Here is a 19,921-nt window from a genome sequence, read left to right on the forward strand (position 1 = left end):
TCTGTACTCTCCACCTCTCGCGTTACAGCCCGAGATCTTCCGGGTGCCTACAACAGATGAAATGAATACCAATACTGGATAGCAAAATAACTAGTGAAATATTATGGTGTCTTCCTTAAGAAAGGTTGTCAAAGTTATTTTGGTTAAAATAAATAAATTTTCATTGAATTTTTTTGTGTATTTCAGGTTCTTGCCAGTTACATAAATCCTGCAGGGAGTACATCAAATGGAGAGACCCAAGCTAGCCATGAGGGAAGAGGACAAAACAGCAGTGCTCTTCCATCAGTTCTCCTAGAGCTACTCAGTCAATCATGCCTCATCCCAGCGATGTCATCATACCTTCGCAATGATTCGGGTAATGTGCTGTTGTCTCTCCTATATCAAAGTTGACTTACTTCAGTCAAACAGGTTTTTATATGAATGATAGGTAGTTCTGGCTAGTTTCAGTACATGTGCTGATTTAGAATTGTACTAATGGAACATTTAGTTCAGCCTTAGAAAACAAAATTATAGTGTGCGTTAAAATAATCATTTGTTGCAAGACTTTTAACTTTGTTGTTTCCATGTCTTTTTTAAAATTTGAAATTCAATTCTTAAACTGTTGAAAGTAACAGAAAAATAGTATTTCCATTGGAAAGGTTTACATTTCAGTTCTTCACTACAGAAGATGCGTAGGGGAGATTACTTTATACAAGACCACTGTAAAGAAAAATTTTGATTTTGCAAGATAATTGAGCAAGCATGTATATGAATTTGGTAAATGTTGCACGTACTGAGTTATCATAGCCTTTTCTGCTTTATTTAGGAAATACAAAAATAAGCCTCTTCTCACAGCCATAAAATATTTCAAGTATATGGGAACAGTGAAATTATTGAATTGTTTTAAAAAAACCCACAAATTAGTTATATGTTGTCATCACATTTCTACTCGTAATTCTTAAACAAAGATGTTTTCATAGTGTCCATCCAGTATGTTGTACCTGGCCACGGAAACCATTTCAGTTGTACAATGTAGTGTCAAGCAGTATGAGTTAAATGCCTCTGGAATTAATGGAAGAAATCAGCAGACCGAGTTTGTGATTTATGTTCAGCCACACTAGATGACAGATATGAATATCAGAATGAAGATACTGATAAGCATTTTTCTTCAGATAACTGTCAGCCTGAAGTTTTTGAACACTGCTTAAGCCTTAGGTTGGATTTTTGTTCAGTTACTTTGTAAAGATGAATTTAATCTTTTAGTAGGAATTGATCCAAATCAACTTATTTTGCCAGCCCTATTTTTGGAGTAACGTACATCAGGTGCTACTTTTAAGGTGTGGTGATGCCAATTTTAATGAAATCATGTCATAGCTTCTTATTGAATTACACAGGATATTTTATCTCCAAGGTGAACGATAAGTCATCCATGTCTTAAGTATTTACAAAGCTACATTGAACTGGAACAAGAGCATGGCTTTTTTTAATCTGTAGTAACTAGGGCATTACATAATCTTGTATGAGGGAATGGAAGTAGTTCAAAAAGTCTACTGGGGCCTTACAGTAAAAATTAATATATAAGGATTTTTGCTGGTTTGCAGTTTGATACCTCCCTAATTTTACATTGAATTTGTTGTTTCTATTTTGCACATATAACAGTGAGGAAAATGAACTATGTAGCTTATACACTAGGCTCATTATTGCAAATGAAAACATAATGTAAAGCAATAAACTATAAAGTAAACCAATAAAGTAATCCTTCTAACAAATACTCACAAATTTTTCTTTGTTGGGGTAGAGAGGAAAAGTCATTGAAAGACCTGGAAAAAAATGCTGTTATCTAAGGTTGAAGCTGTTGGTTCTGAGTTCTGCATGAACCGTAACTGTTGAAATTACTTTTTACAATTTTCAGTAGAAAGACATATCTTTCTGTATAAGTTGCCTTTAACTGGGAAGGCAACTGATAAAAGAGATATGTGGCTGGTGGTGAGAAGTTCAGACTAGTTTGGCTCTCAGGGACCACTTGTTTTCCCAAAGTGCAAAGAAAGGACAGAGTTTCAGTGGAAAATGTTGGTTTTAGATATGTTTTCCACTGCTGGACTACTGTTATTTGTGGTTGACAGGGGATGTTGCAACATTGTGCTTATGAATTAACAGTTAGTAAAGAGTGAAGAAGCAGGTACTTAATTTTTCATAAGTGGATGTGTAGCTTTTAATATAGCAGCTAAACTATATTAAGGCAAAGCAAAACCTTACTTTTCAGAGAAGAGACATTGTGGGCTCTTCTGATCAAAAATTCACAAAGGATGGTGTCATTTCTATTGGAATTTAAGACTGAAGGATGTTATGCTTTTATCCAAACGACAGTCTTGAATGTGTCTTGCTGTATGTGTTAAAAAAAATTATATATAAAAATATAATTAACAATGGTCTTCAGAATTTAAGAATAAAACCCAAGCATCTTTGCAGTCAAACTTGTCTGAGAACTGGATAGGATATCAGAATGAAAGGGTAGTATGCAAGATGACTTCTGGAAAAAATGTTTATGTTAGGAATATTTGAGTCAGATGATTTTAGTTTGAAAGGAATCCTTGAAAACTATTTGTCTAATTCCAAGGCAGTGATTACTCTTTAGGTCAAAAGCAGACAGATAACTCTCACACTGAGTCTGAGTTGCAGGTGATGCTTGGGGCTCTCAAGGTAAGTGGCAGCAGACAACTAGCTAACAGAGCCTGACTGTCACAGGAGAGATGCAGGTTTAGAATCTTTGGAGCTGTGTTAAGTGCTTCAAAGACTGAAAAAAATCAATTAATGTGTTTATAGTTAAAATATTTAAAATATGGAAGCAACTTTTTTATTTTTTAAATCCTGCAAGATCAGTGCCATGCAGTAGAATAGATTTGAGTCTTTCCTGTTAGACCTGATCTGATTTCAGATTTCTGTATCTTGAATACCTCTGTCTTCTCCAACAGGGCTGAATGCCTACCCAGGGAGAATAGGAATGGGAATAGTAATGCTCATGTACATGGTATTCTAATTCTCAGAGTGGTATGCCTTCTGCTGTCAAAAGATACTTTCATGTGGAAGAAGCAGGTGACTCTATTCTTCCTGCAACATACTGGACTGAGAAATTAGGACGCTGCCTATAAGAATGCTAATTCCTGGGTTCTGGCACCCCAGCAGGAACAAACTGTACCCAGCTCAATGCTGAGAAAAAACAGTGTTTTTCGGCAGCTGTGACTTTCTCAGACTTGAATGGATGCTGGTGGGACCAGTTAAAGGTTATCTTTATGCTGGAGATATTTTACTAGATTTTAGATTTTGCTGTTAACAGTTGCAATAACACTGGTCTTCACATATATGTGTGTGGATATATATACATACACACAGACATATATATATATGTGTGTGTGTGCCAAATGCATAAAATTATGTGGGAAAAGTTTTCTATAAAGACATATATGGAATGAAGCTGCAGATGTGCTGTTTCCCTTCATTGCATAGTAGACTGATACCACTGTCACTATACAAGGCAGTAAATATTTTGGTATTGGTAAGAACTTTTAATTTTGTTTACACGTTTGGTTAGCTACTGGTTTGATACATCCTGCTTGCAAAGTTGTTTGGGTCAAATTCTTGAACAGTATCAGGATATGAAGTTTACCTGTGTCACAGTTAGAAATTTATCTAGGGTTTTTGTTGCTTAAATGTGTTTTGCCATCCCTGCTTAGTTTTCCCAAAACGTACATGTTTTCTACGTTGTTCTAGATAAAAGGAATATTGACCAGATAAGGAGTGCTCACATATTATGTAATCTTTCAGAAATCTCACCTTGAAGCAGATCATGACAAACCAGATTGCTCTGACACATTCTGCAGCTTCATCTGCATCAGAGCAAGGTGATTGTGAAGTCCTTGAAAATTATGAACTATTTTCATTAATTTCCATAATTGCTTTTTTCTTCTAGAGAAGGAAGGTTTATCTGTCTCTGAAGGACTTTCCTTATTAAGCAGGATAGATCACAGCTCTAGTCTCAAGGAACAATAGCTGCTGTAATCCTGACTGTTTCTAGACATTTTTTCCCCACAGTTGCTTCATATCTTGTTACAGTATTACTGTGGCTTGCATGGCCTTTCATTTTGTAAGGGAAAAAAGTTTATCTTTGTAACACAATGAGATTTTTTAAATTACACTTGTGTTTATTCCTAAATATTAATTCATAGTTACATTTGTAAAATCAATGTCGTCCTCAACTTCTCTATCATGAAGCATCTAGCACATATTCATCACTACACATTTATGCACATTTCACCTCTAAAGTCGTAATTTAAAACCTTTTCACTGTTGTCTTATATGCAACACATTTAATTTTAAAGAATTACTGCTGTTGGAGCTCTTTCAAATATGTTAACACTTCTCTCCTTGAACAACATGTGTAACAAGAAAATTTGCACACTGCAACAAGAGGTTCTCAGCAAAGGTGTGATGGTCAAGATTCTAACTCTGGAGTACAGGGCTATCATGAAGGTCTAGATTTTCCTGATAAAAGTAAGAGTTACTTGACTGATGGAACTAGATTTATGAAGACTAATACAAGCTAATATTTACAAGTGAGAGAAAACAATAATAATAGTAGTCTTTTTAGTTAACAGTGTTTCAAGAGAAAAGGCAGTGAAAAGGGAATATGAAGCAGATGAGAAAAAAAGTGACTTTTAGAACAGAGATGATCTTGTTATGATCTTGGACAGTAAAAAGCCCAGTGAAGTTAAAACTTTTCAGTGACAGCATAATATTAGGTAGACTCTTATTCCTTAAATACAATTTTACTGGTTTGTTCCTAACTAGGATCTAGAAAACCTTGAGATGACTTGATCTTGTTTGAAGAGCAAGACAGGTTTAATACAATCTCTTCCTTGGATAGACAGACTTTACAGCAAGTTGCAGAATTCTGCCTGAATTATCTTTTCTTGAATTCACGGGCTTAAAGAAAGCAGATAATACTGTGATTTTTAGCTGGATTTTTGTTGCAGGCTCACCTCTTAGTTCTCCTAGACACCCTTCACTCTTTGGTGGAAAAAGGGTCCGTGTGATGTGGTCAGCATAGCTCATGGTGTTAGACTAGATCAGTCTTCCTTGGGTTTGACTGCTGGGGAGAGAAGATAAATTTCCATGTAAGGGCTTTACTAAAAGAATTGTTTGTTGATCAGCATGTTCCACTTCATAAGAGTCCAATATTTGTCTTCAATGCACATTTAATAGTTTGCCAAGTATTGTTGCACCCTGGGCTTGTGGATTCATAGAGAGTCATGCTGCTTGTGTGTTAATGTGATTCATTAACAGTTGTGCTGTGTTTATCCTGCTGCCAAGTACCTCGTTGTGAACTTTATTCTATGATTCTGTGACAGATGTGTTGAAGGTGAACGTAGTGAATTCTTTTTTTCTGCCTCTTTGGATATACTTCTGTTAGTTGAGCCCTTTAAAATGATACTTTTCAGGCTTCACCTCCTTAACTTAGAGCTTGAGCTACACTGGATAGACTGCTGAAGTTAGAGTATTTTTCCATTAATCATACTTACTGTCGAGGCATTATATGGTGTTGCTTTACTTTCTGCAAAGTAGTCCAGTTCCACTGGACTGAGTAGACTGAATACTTTTAGGAAGCTTGTGTTCCCTTATGGATCTCAGAAGTTGGTACACTGAGCTTATTCAATCAACATCTTTATTCATCCGTTGCTGATGGTATGAAGGTGCTACGGCAGTGTAAATGTTAAATCAACATGAAGTTCTACTTATAAAATAGATTATTTTACCATGTCTAATAAGAAGTAGTTGCTGTTAAGATACTTTTTGTTGTTGAGATTCTTCTACATATATTGGATAAGCACCAGAGATGTATATTGGAGCTTATTTAACCAAAGTTAGACTTAGGTCTGTGTGAGTATTGCTTGTCAAGGGGATATTATCCAGACTATGTTTTAAAACAAAGTAACATGCATGTTTGGGCAATCTCTAATGGTAATATTACCTTGTGACTTTCTACAAAGTGTCAAAGCCTTTTCTGTAGTGAGAAGTACAATGGCAGTTTAGGTAGATGGTATATAATTACCAAAATTAAAAATTCTACTAGTTGTCATTAATGTTAATGGACTTATTCATTGATAAAAGAATGATGCTGAACCTTTGCCACATTTGGTTATAACTTTGAGATTGCTTTTTATCTGTTTTACTGTACAAGTGTTAAAAAAAAAAAAAAAAACAATATCTCACTCCAGTGCTGGAGTCACAGTTGATTCAGAATTTCTAGAAGACAGCTGTGCACTGAAATGGCATGAAATAAAACTGCTTACTTTACAGAATTGACCAGTTTTAAGTAACTTCAGGATCAAAATAAACCATGGTTATTTCTACTTGAATTTCATATTTCTGTTCAGTTTTCAGGTTCTTGTAACCTCTCATTTTAAGGCCCATCTCAAATATACTTGTACTATGAGATTAATGCAATAATATCCATAAGTATGTAGATATAAGAACTACATTGAAAATTTGAATAACGTATTGACTCTGTAGTCTTTATAAATAAACATGAATAACCTGCATAATTCCTCTAGAATGCAACTTAGTTGTACAGAAACCTTTGTGCTTCATGTATCCTGAAAATGAATATACAATTCTAGAGACTTACTGTAGACTATGGGTAGTGAATAAATTTTCTTGTCTGCACAAACTTCCTTCCAGTGCAGCCTCAACTCTGTTTAGCATTTCTTCTTGTTGAGCCAGTATTGACTCAGAACTGCAAAACCAGAGTATACTATCTTCCAGCTCATTTGTCTGTAAGTCAGTGTTACAATGTAGTTTCTGCAGTTGACTAAAATATCATTGCCAAATTCATTCTGGTTTAGATCCCTGACTTATTCTATGCATGTGCTTGTTTCTAAGTGACTTCCAGAGGCTCAGTTGGTTCAGCAGTTACAAAGTTCTATCAGTAATAAACTATACAAGGGATGTAGTTCTTTGCTAGTCGTTTTATGGGAGGACCGGATATAGCTTTGCAGTCTAGGAGAAGGAACTGAGCCGGTATTCAGAAATGCAGCTCCTCCATTGGTCCTTTGGCACTTGTAATATTAAGAACGGTATTTATTAAAATCTGTGATTCCTTTTGGTTTTTTAGAGTTGTTTTTCCCCTGTGTTTATAATTGTTAAGCTCTCAGAAGTAGCTTTTCTGTTAGGGGACCTATGCACATGTACAAAAACTTCCGTGATCTCACACTTTCTACAGCTTTGGATCTAATTCAAAGATATACATAGGCTTAATTTCAAGCGTGGAAATAGTTTCATCAATTTCAGTAGGCCAATTGCATGTTCTATGAAGCATGCGTAAGAGTTGCAATTCTGGAGCTTAATCATAACAGGTAAAAAGGGAAAAGACCTGGTCCAGAAAGAGAGTACATTCTTCTGGATGAAGATTTTTAAACCTGTTTTCCAGGCAACACCATGAATCCTTGTGTCGTATGTTTTTATTTTACTTGAAAATAAGAATCAGGATGAAAGCACAAAAGCTGTATTTGACCTACATTAAATACATTCTAAAAACGGTTATATAGAAAATAGAACTTTAGATGCATTAATGTGTCATTGGAATTATATTAATATTTCTTAAAGGAAGTACTGAAACTTTTTTTCACACCACTTTGAAGGATTTTTAATTGGAAAAGCACATTGTCGGTATAGCATGATGATTTCAAATACAGATTCAGTAAAGGCAAGGAAATCTAACCTTTTCCAGCTTTCCACAAGACTAGCAAAAGTGCTGCAGAATATAGTCAATAGTTAACATTTTATTTATATTTTTACAATTTTTGGTATAACAGTGTTCCTGTTTCCACACTTAACTATACATTAGTGTAAGCTATAAGCTTATTGTGATTATTAAAAAGAAAACCCTTTTGCCTGTTTTCTGGTCTCCGCCATGAAGAGACGTATCGCACAAAACCATGTAAAGCATCAGGGGGCTTGCTTATATATATATATTTATCTACTTAATTAATCTCTTTCTATGTTCTGATTGTTTTCTGTGTTTGCCTACATTTCTTTTCTTACGTGTTTGTTGGCAATAAAACAGTGCCATCTCTGTTTCTGCTATTTGAATTTCATCTGTTATCAATGAGAAGTTGAATATTGTCTGCCTCCATTTATGTAATTTAGCACCCTAGCAGGACTTGCAGATACATTTAGCAGTCATTGATGCAGCACCCTTAGCGAGACACTTTGCTCTGGAATGCTTTTGGTAGTCTTTTCAGACAGTGGGATTTTTTGCTTTAAATTTAGAAATCATTCTTACCATCACTGGTCTTTGCACTGTGTGCTGTGCAATTGATGGTAAAAAAAGTCATCAAAGTGTAGTGTAGATATACACAAAAACAATAACAAATAAATTGAGCACAGTTCCAATAATCCCAAGCAGTGCTAAAATAGATTCTTCTTTTTCCTCTTTCTCCTCTTGCCTTTTTACATCTTCCAGTGTTGTGATGGCAGAGGTCCCCATTTTTCCTGCAAATAACTTCACCAGTATTCTGGCAGCTAGCTAGAGGAAAGAAAGCAAATGGTAAATCTGTTCTGACAAACATGCAAGCTTTGATATCTTTAAGAACAATTCTGTACTTCTCTATACAGTGTTTCTTAAAGCTGTGTTTACTGAGTTGTATTCATCTTTTGTTTTTTTCTTCCATGAACATGTCCATGTTAAAAGTCATTGTTATGTAGATGCAGATTTTATAGCAGTGAAAAATAGCTTGATGCTTCAAGGCAATTAATGTGCTTCATCGTAAAAGAAATTTGAAATTTGTCTGTAGCTAGTTAATTTGTTTCCTTAAGAAATATCAAATTGATGAAAACAGGTGTGTGGGCATTGTCAAATACTCTGAAATGCCTGGGGACATTATGTGAATTTTCAGCTGTTGTTAAATATTTAACTGTCACAGTACAATACCAGTTGAAAATCTTCATGTCTGCTGTTTTCAAACATGGAAAATATGCCTTCTTAATACACTATCACAGTCTTTTTTGGCCAGTGAGCCCTAAGTAGGCAATTGCAGGTAACATCTTATCCTTTTATTTGTTTAATAGATCAGCTTTTGGACATCCATGCAAGAGTAAACATTTAATAGAAAATGTCTGTCCCTCAATTAAAAGGGTTGTTATTATTATAAGTGCTTATTACTGCAGTATGTCAAAGGATAGTACTTTTATAGTAACAAAATTTGATGCTATATATATATATTTGATGCATGAATGATTTATTACCTTTTTTGTTGCAAAAGTGAGGTTGATAGGTCATCTCTATTACTTAGCTGATCTCATACTCTTAATTTGCAGTCCTCTAGAAACATGTCTCTAAAATCAGGTTCACAAGTGGCTGAGATGTTAATACTATATGTAACCTGCTATGCCGTTTTAGGCTCACTGATCAGAAATTTCTAACCTTAAACTAAAATTTTTTAGAGATTTCTACTATTCCACATAACCCAAATTTTCTGAGGTTTTTCAATCACATTTTGTAGTGCAATATCATTTTTCTCTCTTGGCAAACATCTTTAATCATTGGAGATAAACAGATTTCTGCTGTGAGTCTAATTAAAGCCATCGGCTCAGAGCATATCTTACAGAAAGGTAAAAAAATGAAGATGTTTCTTACCCTACATTGCATCAGGAATAAAATGTCATCAGACATGCTTCTTGCTCGATTCAGTGGCAAACCAGGCTTTTATCTTCATGAAGGGGCTGCTCTCAGACAGAACCAGATAGGAGCACAAACAGTTGCTTGATGAAGAAGTTTATCAGTGAGGATAATAACGTTACAGAATCTTCCAAATGACTAGCCTTCTTTCTCAGTAATCCACTAAAGCAAGTGTAGTCGAAACACAGTAAAACCCTTTCTGGTAACAATCCTCACTGTTGACTAATTCTCATTAAAACTGTGGCTTTTTTTTCCTTGGATGATGCAGAGAAACAAAACGCATGCTGTTCGGTTTTGTCTTTAAAAGGAAAGGGAAAAAAAAAAAGCAAAACCCCAAAACGAACAGCTCCTGGTTTTATTCAGTTACACTTAGTTATTTATTAAGACTTCAGAAAAGCCCAGCCTTTGATTTACTCTTTGTGGCAGTAGTCTGAAGAGGCTTTCTCACGTTGACATGCTGTAATTCCAAATGCAGCGACCTACGTGCAGTCACACTATGTAATTTTAGTCCAGCCTGAAAAAGGATGAAAAGAAGTCAGCTTTCCTGGCAATAGTGTGAATGCTGTCACACACCTGCGTTCAGAGCCTCTGGAAAGAATTCCAAGGTATTCTTCCGAGCATTGCATAACTTGGCCAGGCAAAACTGGAGAGAGGAATGACAGTGGCTTTAGTTGCACACTGTGGTGAGCTGTGACATTGATTAAACATGCACTTGGCACTTGCTGAATAAAGAAGGAGCTACGAGCCACCCTTGCAGACAGTGAGTTGCATAACAATGTGCGATGGCTCTGCTGTTTCATTGTCAGGCCTGGCACATTTTAATCCTGTACCAACAGAGAAAGTGTGCTGTGTAAAAGAGGAGTAGAGTTATCTGTACTTCAGGGTTTTCTGAGGAAGTGCTGCATGACAAATGGTGACATTAAGGCATTCAAGCTGAAACAGTGTTTCTGCCTTTTGTCTTTTTATGCTTTGTTTGACAGGCAATTGTTTCTATGGGAAATAGTACTTCTCAGGCTTTTCCTCTCTTTCACCACCCAAAGAGTGCAGATTAGTGTGTAATTAATGAAAATACAGACTTAAAGGAAAATATTCCTGTTCTGAATTAACAGGCGGCAGTAACTCAGTTTTTTCCTAGGCGAATCATCAGAGAGGTATTTCTTGCCTGCTCTATTGGAAAGAGGGGGAGCTCTGCAAAATCTTCTCTTCCCAATCTCTTCAGGGAAAAAGCCACAATTTTAATAACCTCTGCAAGCAGCTGTGTTTCAAATCATTTTATTCAGTCACTTTGATGTATGAAGGCCACCAATCTTTGCATTGGTGTTTTTGTTGGTATAGCATGGTTTCTTGATGTGAAGACAACTGGATTTTACATATATTGGAAACTTATTTTGTAAAAAATATTTGCAATGTCAAGCAATTCAGAATTCAAAAGTACAAGAAGCTTATGCATATGGAAAATAAAAATATTATTAATTGCATTGAATGCAAACGATAGTCATGTAACTGGAAATCTTGATCACTTCCCAGAACAGCATAGAAATCACTTCAAAGAAGGCATTCTTTGAAGTTACATTTTTAATAATGTTTTTGTGAAAAGGTAAAAGAGGGTAGATTCATTGCTTGCAGTAGTTTTGTTTTCAAATTAATGTACTTGCAGATTAAATATTTTTTTCTCATTTTCCACAGTATCTAAGTAAATTTTTTTTCTTTCTTAGCAACGGACAAAACTGTGTAATTTACATGTGCATTCATGGGAAATACCGTGTTTGAAGTACCATGACTTGTGTGGTTCTTGTACATGATTTGCCCTTTATCCTGAAAGTAACGTTGCCTCAGTGAAATTTCTGCCTATATGTTTTCAATGTATTTCTATATTCATTCAGATCTATTCAGAGGTACAAAGATGGGGAAATTTTCACCTGAGCATTCTGACAATTCACATTGCTGAGAGTACCTAGCAGTAACCAAATTTTCAAGCCATTATACTCTATTAATCTCACATGTTAAAAATCAAACCATTTGCCATGTGAAAGGGTTGGAATTTGTGCAATGTGCATCTTCTGTCTGAAGTTTAATGATGTATTTGGAGGGTGAGAGTCTCTTAACTTGTCAACACAACTACATATAAAGATTCAAGGTCAGCAGAAGAAATTTTTGCAATATTGTCAGATATAAATAGTGACAAAGTAAATTCAGGATCCTCACTGCAAATAACCAGCTGATTAAGTTGTATCCACAGAGAGCAGCAAAAGATTGACAAAATATTTCTTGGTCTAGTTATTGCCATGGTTGAGGTCTCATGTTTAGTGGTCTGCTGTTTCCTTAGCTGTGATGCAGCTGGCATTTCAGTGGCTAAAGTGAGTAATATACATTGATTTGAAAAGGTCTTGGTTTATCCATAATATTTGGTGATATTTGGAAAGATGAGGAGATATTTTGAATTTTATGTAAAACAACATTAGAGCCTGGGAGTACGTTTTATACCAGTCAGCATAGCCACCTGTTTTGGGCTGAACATTACATGGTTTCATAGTTATTTGTGTTTGGACACTGGTATCCAAAAATATCCTAAATTTAATTCTGCTACTTGCATCTAGGCAGAGCTTTCAAGCATTTAGTAAGACTTTGGCAACTCCTTGGTAGCTGATTTATGTAGCATCCCAAGAGCTGAACAAATTCTGTTGATTAGAGGTCATTCTGTTCATTACCACTGATGTTTGAGCATTTGTATTGCATGGGAGTAGACCTTAGGCTATACAAATATATGTCATATTTTAAAGATATTAATACTTCAAGTGGAAGTTGCCAGGTTATCTTGTAAAAACTCGGTGGGATAAATTAAATGATTTACAGTCTTGATACTTAGGTTGCTGTTATCCTGCTATATACTGCTGCTATGAGTAATGGAGTACACTCGTACCATCACATTTACAATGGGTACAAGTATTCTTAAGCAAAGGGTAAATCTTTTTTTCTCATTTTTATGAATTTATATCATTTTTATTTTTAAGTATTCTAAGATTTTGCTATACACTGTGTTTTTTCATTAAAGCAGCATGTTTAGAGACAGATATTGTTTGCCCTTACAGACAGCGTGTTCTCTGAGGAAGATTGCAGATTTAAACAGACTGTAAAGGAAGATTTGAAGGAGAAACTGGAAAGAAAAATGTAAAGAGCTGTCTAGACTTAAAAATCTATTTAGGTTAAAACTCTGTAATTAAATCCAAAAGATCATTTATCCATCGCTTGTCCATGAAGATGGGTTTCCCTTGTAGTTGTTTTGCATTTTTGCCAGGAAGCAGGAAACTGCTTGAAATGTAGTAGCACATGCATCCTGTAGGTGATGCATTCTAGTTTTCTTCTCTGACAATCTCCATGAGCTTCTCTTTATGAGATCTGACACTTTTTCAGTTAAATTGCAGAACAATAGAGCAAAGCTGTGTCTGTTGAGAGATGCAGTAGTGTGCACAAATTTAGGTGAACTGGTTCGCTTAGCCTAAGCGAGAAGTGGATGTCCATGCTCCTTCCTTCTTCCTTAGCTTTTTTGCTGGTGTTTTTTTTTCTCTCTCCTGAGAGCTAAACACAGGTACTGTTTTCTTTGTGGAAGCTGTTAGCCTATTTTTTTATTATACAGATTGAAATGTGAGGCCCAATTTCAAAATATTTTTTTACTGTTCTGTTGGAAAAGAAGAAGAACTCAGATCCTTTATCGATAACAACACAAGTTACTTTTAGATTTCTTACTGTTCTTATTCACACTTCTTTCACGTGCTTCATCTCAGCATTGGCTTGATGATTTTGACACTTCAATTATGTGTTTATGTCTTGTTTTCCTTCTGATTGAAGAACTGCACTGCCTTGAATTCTCTCATTAATAATTACAGAAATTGTTACTTGTCAGTTGTTGCTTACCAGAACTTAAGTTTTTCCAGTCTCTTAGACTTGATTTAAAATAGTTGTTGTGTGTTAAGAAATTAAACAGATGCAAAGTAGTATTGGTTCTTCCGCCACACGCCTTTCAACATCAGCTTCACTTAGCACCAGTCAAGCTCAACTAATGCTTTATTGTCTGTGATTATGGTCAGAATGCACTTTGATTTTTTTTGTCAAGAAGTGATAAATTTGACAGTTGAGTGGCTGAAGCAATCTGGGGTTAGAGGGTGTCAAGTGGCATGTCATATAGTTGTTTGGGGAACTACTTTAACCATTCTCTTGATGAAGTAAAGCAACTCAGAAGTTGGTGACTGATGTGTCTTCCTGAGTTAGAGGTGAGAATTTCAGCCTCAATTCTATGTGGTGACCTTCTGGATATGGTGCAAGAGAACCATGGAAAAAAGGTGAGAGACTTTTCTCTTTTTGTGAGTCTCTGCCTCATGTTCCATGTGAGACTAATCCTGGTTTTTCTCTTCATTGATATGAAAAAGAACGTCTTACATAAGTAGTGTACCTTTAAGAAGCAGCTAACGGCTCTTAAAATACTGGAGTTGTGATTCAGTGCTGTCCTCTGCAGTGCAAGAGAGATTTTTTTTGTCAAAGACAGCAGATATCAAGGACTATTTCTTCACTTGAGTGTAGGCTGCATGCTTCTGGAGGAGTATTAGGGCTTTCAAGTTTCAGGTTTTTGAGCTGCTACATTCAAAAATTTTGTTGTGTTAGAGAACTCCATTAAGTAAGTATTAAGTAAGTCCTTAATGGGCAAGGAAAGGGAACCAATGCTCATAGTTCAGGAGTGGGACTCTTGGAGAACAGAAAAAATCTTGTTCATGTGAGTTTCCAGGTGACTGATGTTAGAAAACAAAACAAATCACCCTAGCAGTTACCACCATGCCAGCACCTTTTGCTACATTTATTTCCTCTTTATTTGTCATCCTTAGACAGAAATAGTTCTGGAATTAAATTACTGTGTCATGAAATCTCTTGTTTTCTATTGCAAAAGAATCTCCATTATTTTTAAACATTCATGGAGGACAGGAGAGGTGCCTGAGGAAAGGCCAATGTCACTCCTCCAGTCTTCAAAAAAGGCAAGAAGGAGGACCCAGGAAACTACAGGCCGGTCAGCCTCACCTCCATCCCTGGAAAGGTGATGGAACAACTCATCCTGAATATTGTCACTAAATGTATGAAGAAAAAGATGGTTATCAGGGGGAGTCAACATGGCTTCACCAAGGGGAAATCCTGCTTGACCAACCTGATAGCCTTCTATGAGTGCATAACTGGCTGGCTAGATGAGGGGAGAGCAGCAGATGTCACCTACCTTGACTTCAGCAAGGCTTTTGACACTGTCTCCCGTAACATCCTCATCAGAAAGCTCAGGCAATGTTGCTCAGATGAGTGAACAGTGAGGTGGATCAAGAACTGGCTGAATGACAGAGCCCAGAGAGTGGTGATCAATGACACAGAATTGAGTTGGAGGCCTGTGACCAGTGGAGTTCCACAGGGATCGATTCTGGGGCCAGTCTTGTTCAAAGTCTTCATCAATGATTGTACCCTCAGCAAGTTGGCTGATGACACCAAACTGGGAGGACTGGCTGATTCCCCAGAAGGCTCGACAGGCTTGAGAGTTGGACAAAGAGGAACCTCATGAGGTTCAACAAGGACAAGTGCAGAGTCCTGCACCTGGGGAGGAACAACACCATGCACCAGTACAGGCTGGTGATTGACCTACTGGAGAGCAGCTCTGCAGAGAGAGACCTGAGGGTCCTGGTTGATAACAAACTAAACATGAGCCAGCAAGGACCTGCTTTAGCAGGAGAGGTGGACTAGGTATCTCTTAGGATCCCTTCCAAACCCTACCATTCTGTGATTCCTGTAATGTGAATATATGCTTTTTATATTTTCATAACATTTAGAACCACCAGACTGTTTCCTAGTAGACTCTGCTTTTGGATTAGAACTTTTATTACAGATTTATTTTTGGTTTTAAACATCAAAACTGGTTGACAGATTGCGTGGTTAATAATATAAAAAATTGTAAATTTGTAATTTTAGCTTTACTATATTGCAGAAACTTGTTGTAGTGTAAAGGGAGTACTTATGAAGTGTGTATTAAAACATCTTGGCATTGAGGTCTTTGAGAATTAAAAACCTAGTTGTTACAAGGAACCAAGCAGCTTAGATTTGGTTTGTAACTGGATTCTGGATTACATGGCAAGTAAAGCATTTAATCCTTTAAAGTCTGAAGCTTACTTCCTTCAAAGAGCTAGTGGAATCTTTGCTAAAGAATGGGTTTCAGGGAGTGGGGGGGAAGGTCAATGAGAGACTGTAACTTCTGCTTCAATCTTTATCTGTTTCTGGACTGCAAGTTGTTTTATATTGTGTTTAAACATAAAACCATTAACTGGAGAGCTCTCCATTGATTTACACAGCTGATGGTAGAATTTGCAGGTGCATGTACAGAGCATACTTCAGGTGAGCTTGCAACCTCTGTCCCCAGACACTTGATAACAGTGAATTAAAGTGTGTGTTAGATTTTGCAGAAGGAAGGGAGTTTTGTGAAAAAAATAGTCAAGAAATTAAGTGAGAAATAGGAGGGGTTAAAGGTTAGATTTCAGTCCTCTTGCATCTCACCTTGTTCTTCCTTCTCATGTATCTCACATATTCTTTGTCCTGCTGCCTGAATAAGACAGGGTACCTTCTGAAAACCAATACTCAGCAGTGAAGAGTGGAGTAGGGGTTTTTGTCTGTTTGTTTTTATGTGCCTTAAATCACATACATCTTTCCAAATGATGACTAAGCCATGAAGATGCTTTACTAAGATTTCTTTGTCACGTGGAGACCACTGTGAAGTTGTGGTTATGGGATAGTATGACTGTTTTGAAAGTGTGAGTAATAGACTGCTTATGTATTTGTATTTACCTGACAAGGATCTGTAATTTCTTCACTATTGCGCTTTGCATGCACATAGACATCACTCTTCCAGTACTAATGGGAGATATACTTTTTTGACAGACATTGATGCCTTACACTTCACTATGTAATAAGTTTTATGTAAAAGGAAACTAAACTGTGGGTTTGCCTTCCTGCTTCCCACAGATGAATTACATTTTTAATAAGCTTTCAGGAGAAATGCAGTTAGATGCTGATCCTTGTTAGCTCATACCTGAGATGCAGGTGGGTGTTCACTTCATTCCTGAAGTTAATTGTTGTATATTTATTTTTAATTGTTCACTCAAGAATTAAAAGGCTAGCGCTGTGGTCTTCAGAGGTGTTTTGTTTTGGCTATAAGTGTTCCATTCAGCAGAGGGTCACCATCTTGCCATAGCTCTGTAATTTACAGAAAACAGTACAGGTCACTGACATGATTGTTCAAGGCACAAGGCAGTAAAGCTTCTGCCTTTTTTAAATTGGAGGGAGCCTATCCTTAAGCTTTGTTGTTCTGTTTATCTCACTGCTAATGACCATAAGCATTTCATCCAGGAGTTCCTTTTTTCCATCATGAATTGAAAGCCAACGTAGGTAGCTTTATCTCTGCTTGTAGGACAAGGTTGAGAGTCTGTAAGTATTAGACCGGTTTTCCCTCTGAGGATAATTGGTGAAGACATTTCAGCAATACCACATTGAGGTACCACATTGCGTCTTCCAAAATTTCCAGAAAAAATATTACTGGACCTCCCATTTTTACGTGGGTTTTAGACTCAATACTCATGGTTGAGACTATGAATCCTAGATGTCTGGAATATGTTTCTATGCAGCACCTCATGCTACAATTGTTCACAGATTTTACTGGAGGCATTAAGAATTAAGGTTTTAAATGATGTCTGTCATTACCAACAGACTCAGTCTTTTCTGAGAAGAGAATATGACATCGGAGGAAAATTAACACTTCACTTCCTACAGTTCCCCGTTACATTGCAGAAATGTACAATCTTCCTACCTTTTTTCTTTAACTCTCATGCCTTTCTGTTCCTTGTTTCTAAAGATACAGTAAACACTTACAGGGCACAACTGTTTTGTTGGTACACACAAGACTCTTCAAAGGACCATAATGCATTTTGAATTTTTTTGTCTTTTTCCATGTTAGTGGCTTTGTCAATTACTGGCAGTACTGTTGGATAAGAGCCTAAAGAATTTGTGGCCAAACAAGCTAGCAATTCCTTTCTTTCTGTTCATGTATAGAGCAGATTGCTAGTGTTAGGTGTAGATTTTACTTTGCGTTTCCTAAGAGCAAGCTCACTTCCAGGGAAGAGTCTTGTCAACTGAGAACTGAAGTAAGTTCTTCACAGCTTGACATGCTTGTGAAGAACTTACTGAAACATTGAGGTGAGGGACAGCTTTCATTTTCAGAGTTCAAAATCTCATTTGTTCAAGTCAAAAGTCAAGTGATAGGTCTTCATGATTCCAGGAAATAACAGCCTCACTAGTCTTTTATTTTGTGTTCGTGTTTTCACTCCTATTTTTTAAAACAAAACATTGTAAATGACAATTCTCAGACTCAATGCAGACACTCTTCATTCATAGTATTTCCTTTTTAACTGTCTTCTGAGGATATTCAGAGTATTAAGTACAAGTCAAAGGAAATGGATGTCAAGGAACATGCATGAGGTTGCACAGAAGGTGCAAATTCTCCTATTCCACAAGTCTGCTGCACGGAGATGATTTTCCCCATCATATGGGGTGCTCAGACTGGTTGATAAATTTGCCACACAGGTATTTGCATTCTAAGGCACTTCTAATACCCAATGAGTGCAAGGAGTTACCTTTCTTTTAACTTAGGGAAACTATTAGGTTTGAATTTTGCTCTTCAAGCTGCATTTTGTCTGTTTATGAAAAGCCTATTTTGGTATTTAAACAACCAACTATTCTCTAGGGTACACTGAAGTCATAAAGATTCTGTTTTGTATATGCACATGGGCTTTGCCATCTTGGCCAAGCAAAGTAATTTGATATTTAAGGCACAGTGAGATTCTTAAGTAGTCGTCTTTCTGTACCCTGAGGACATCATCGTGTAGGTGTGCTCCCACATCTGGAAGGTTTGCCATAAAGTGCAAGAACCACACGCCCTTTCATTCCCGTAACAATGTCAGTATCCTCTGCTGACAGAAGACCTTAGTCTTGGCCTTTTGCCATCTGCTGAAGTAATGGTTTAAAAACACCCCACAACTCCATTATCTAATTTTGAATTTCCACATCGATTTCTGCAGCATGTGCAATGAAATGGCAGGCTTCCATCTTATTTTCAATTCCCATCTTCTAAAAAACTAGTGACTATTATATGGGCTGGAAGGGGTAACACTCAAACTGAGAACCATTTCAAGGTGGCTGCTTGCCCATTCCTCTGCCAAAAATAGTGAAATCACTATTTCACTATTTTCTTGTCCAGTGCAGAGATGAAGCCAGATTGACTTCCTTAAAAATCCTACTTCATCTTCTTAGAGTAGAGATACCTTTCCTTTCATATCTGTGGAGTGCCTGCACTTGAGACATTTAACGTGTAGTGGTAGGCAAGCTTGCACCTGATTTGTTTTGACTGTATTTTTACCTTTCTTGAAAAGGCTTTGTCTGCAGAGTTTTTAAATCTCATTTTGTTTTTTTTTTCTCTGCAGAAAATATTTTTCGTATTTTCTTAAATGAGACATTAATTTGACACTTCCAGCTTACCTTGGGGCATCAATTTTTTCTATTATATCTAGTGACAGGACAAGGGGTAATGGGATGAAGCTGGAACACAAAAAGTTCCACTTAAGTATAAGGAAAAACTACTTTACTGTTGAAATGAGGGAGCCCTGGCACAGACTGCCCAGGGACGTTGTGGGGTCTCCTCTGGAGGTTTTCCAGGCCCATCTGGATGTGTTCCTGTGTGATTTGATCTAGGTGGAACTGCTTTGGCAGGGGAGTTGGACTGGATGATCTCTGGAGGTCCCTTCCAACCCTACCATTGTGTGATTCAATATTAGATTTATTTCATTACATCAGCCTCAAGTAGAAATTATTGGTTCTTTTTACTAAATGACATAGTAAAGAGTTGTGTTAATAATGAAGGATTTTTTCATCCTGGACTAGGCAAAAAAATGTGTTCCCATGCATTCTCTGAATGCCTTTCTTGTACAGATCAATTCTGTAACTTCACATTGATACTTCCTTACACTTGTGGTCTAGATGTGGTTGTAACTTTTCGCTTTAATTGTGTTTCTTCATATGTTACTGGTTTTAGAGAAGTGATGTTGCATAAAACCAGTGATCTTTCAGAGGAAAGATTCTTAAAAGCTGCAG

At 36.7% G+C, this 19,921-nt stretch overlaps 1 protein-coding gene across 5 annotated transcripts in view; it reads left to right on the top strand.

Annotated features, from left to right (window-relative positions):
• The window catches only part of BIRC6 (baculoviral IAP repeat containing 6), a 178,083-nt gene that overhangs the window by 124,762 nt on the left and 33,400 nt on the right, over positions 1–19,921 (top strand). For all 5 annotated transcript variants that reach the window (XM_061991164.1, XM_061991166.1, XM_061991168.1 and 2 more), the window contains one exon: positions 187–355. In XM_061991164.1, the coding sequence (XP_061847148.1) occupies positions 187–355 (169 nt within the window). The remainder of the gene's footprint in view (positions 1–186; positions 356–19,921) is intronic.

The sequence above is a fragment of the Colius striatus genome, chromosome 2 (assembly GCF_028858725.1).
Source record: "Colius striatus isolate bColStr4 chromosome 2, bColStr4.1.hap1, whole genome shotgun sequence".
Classification (NCBI taxonomy): Eukaryota; Metazoa; Chordata; class Aves; order Coliiformes; family Coliidae; genus Colius; species Colius striatus.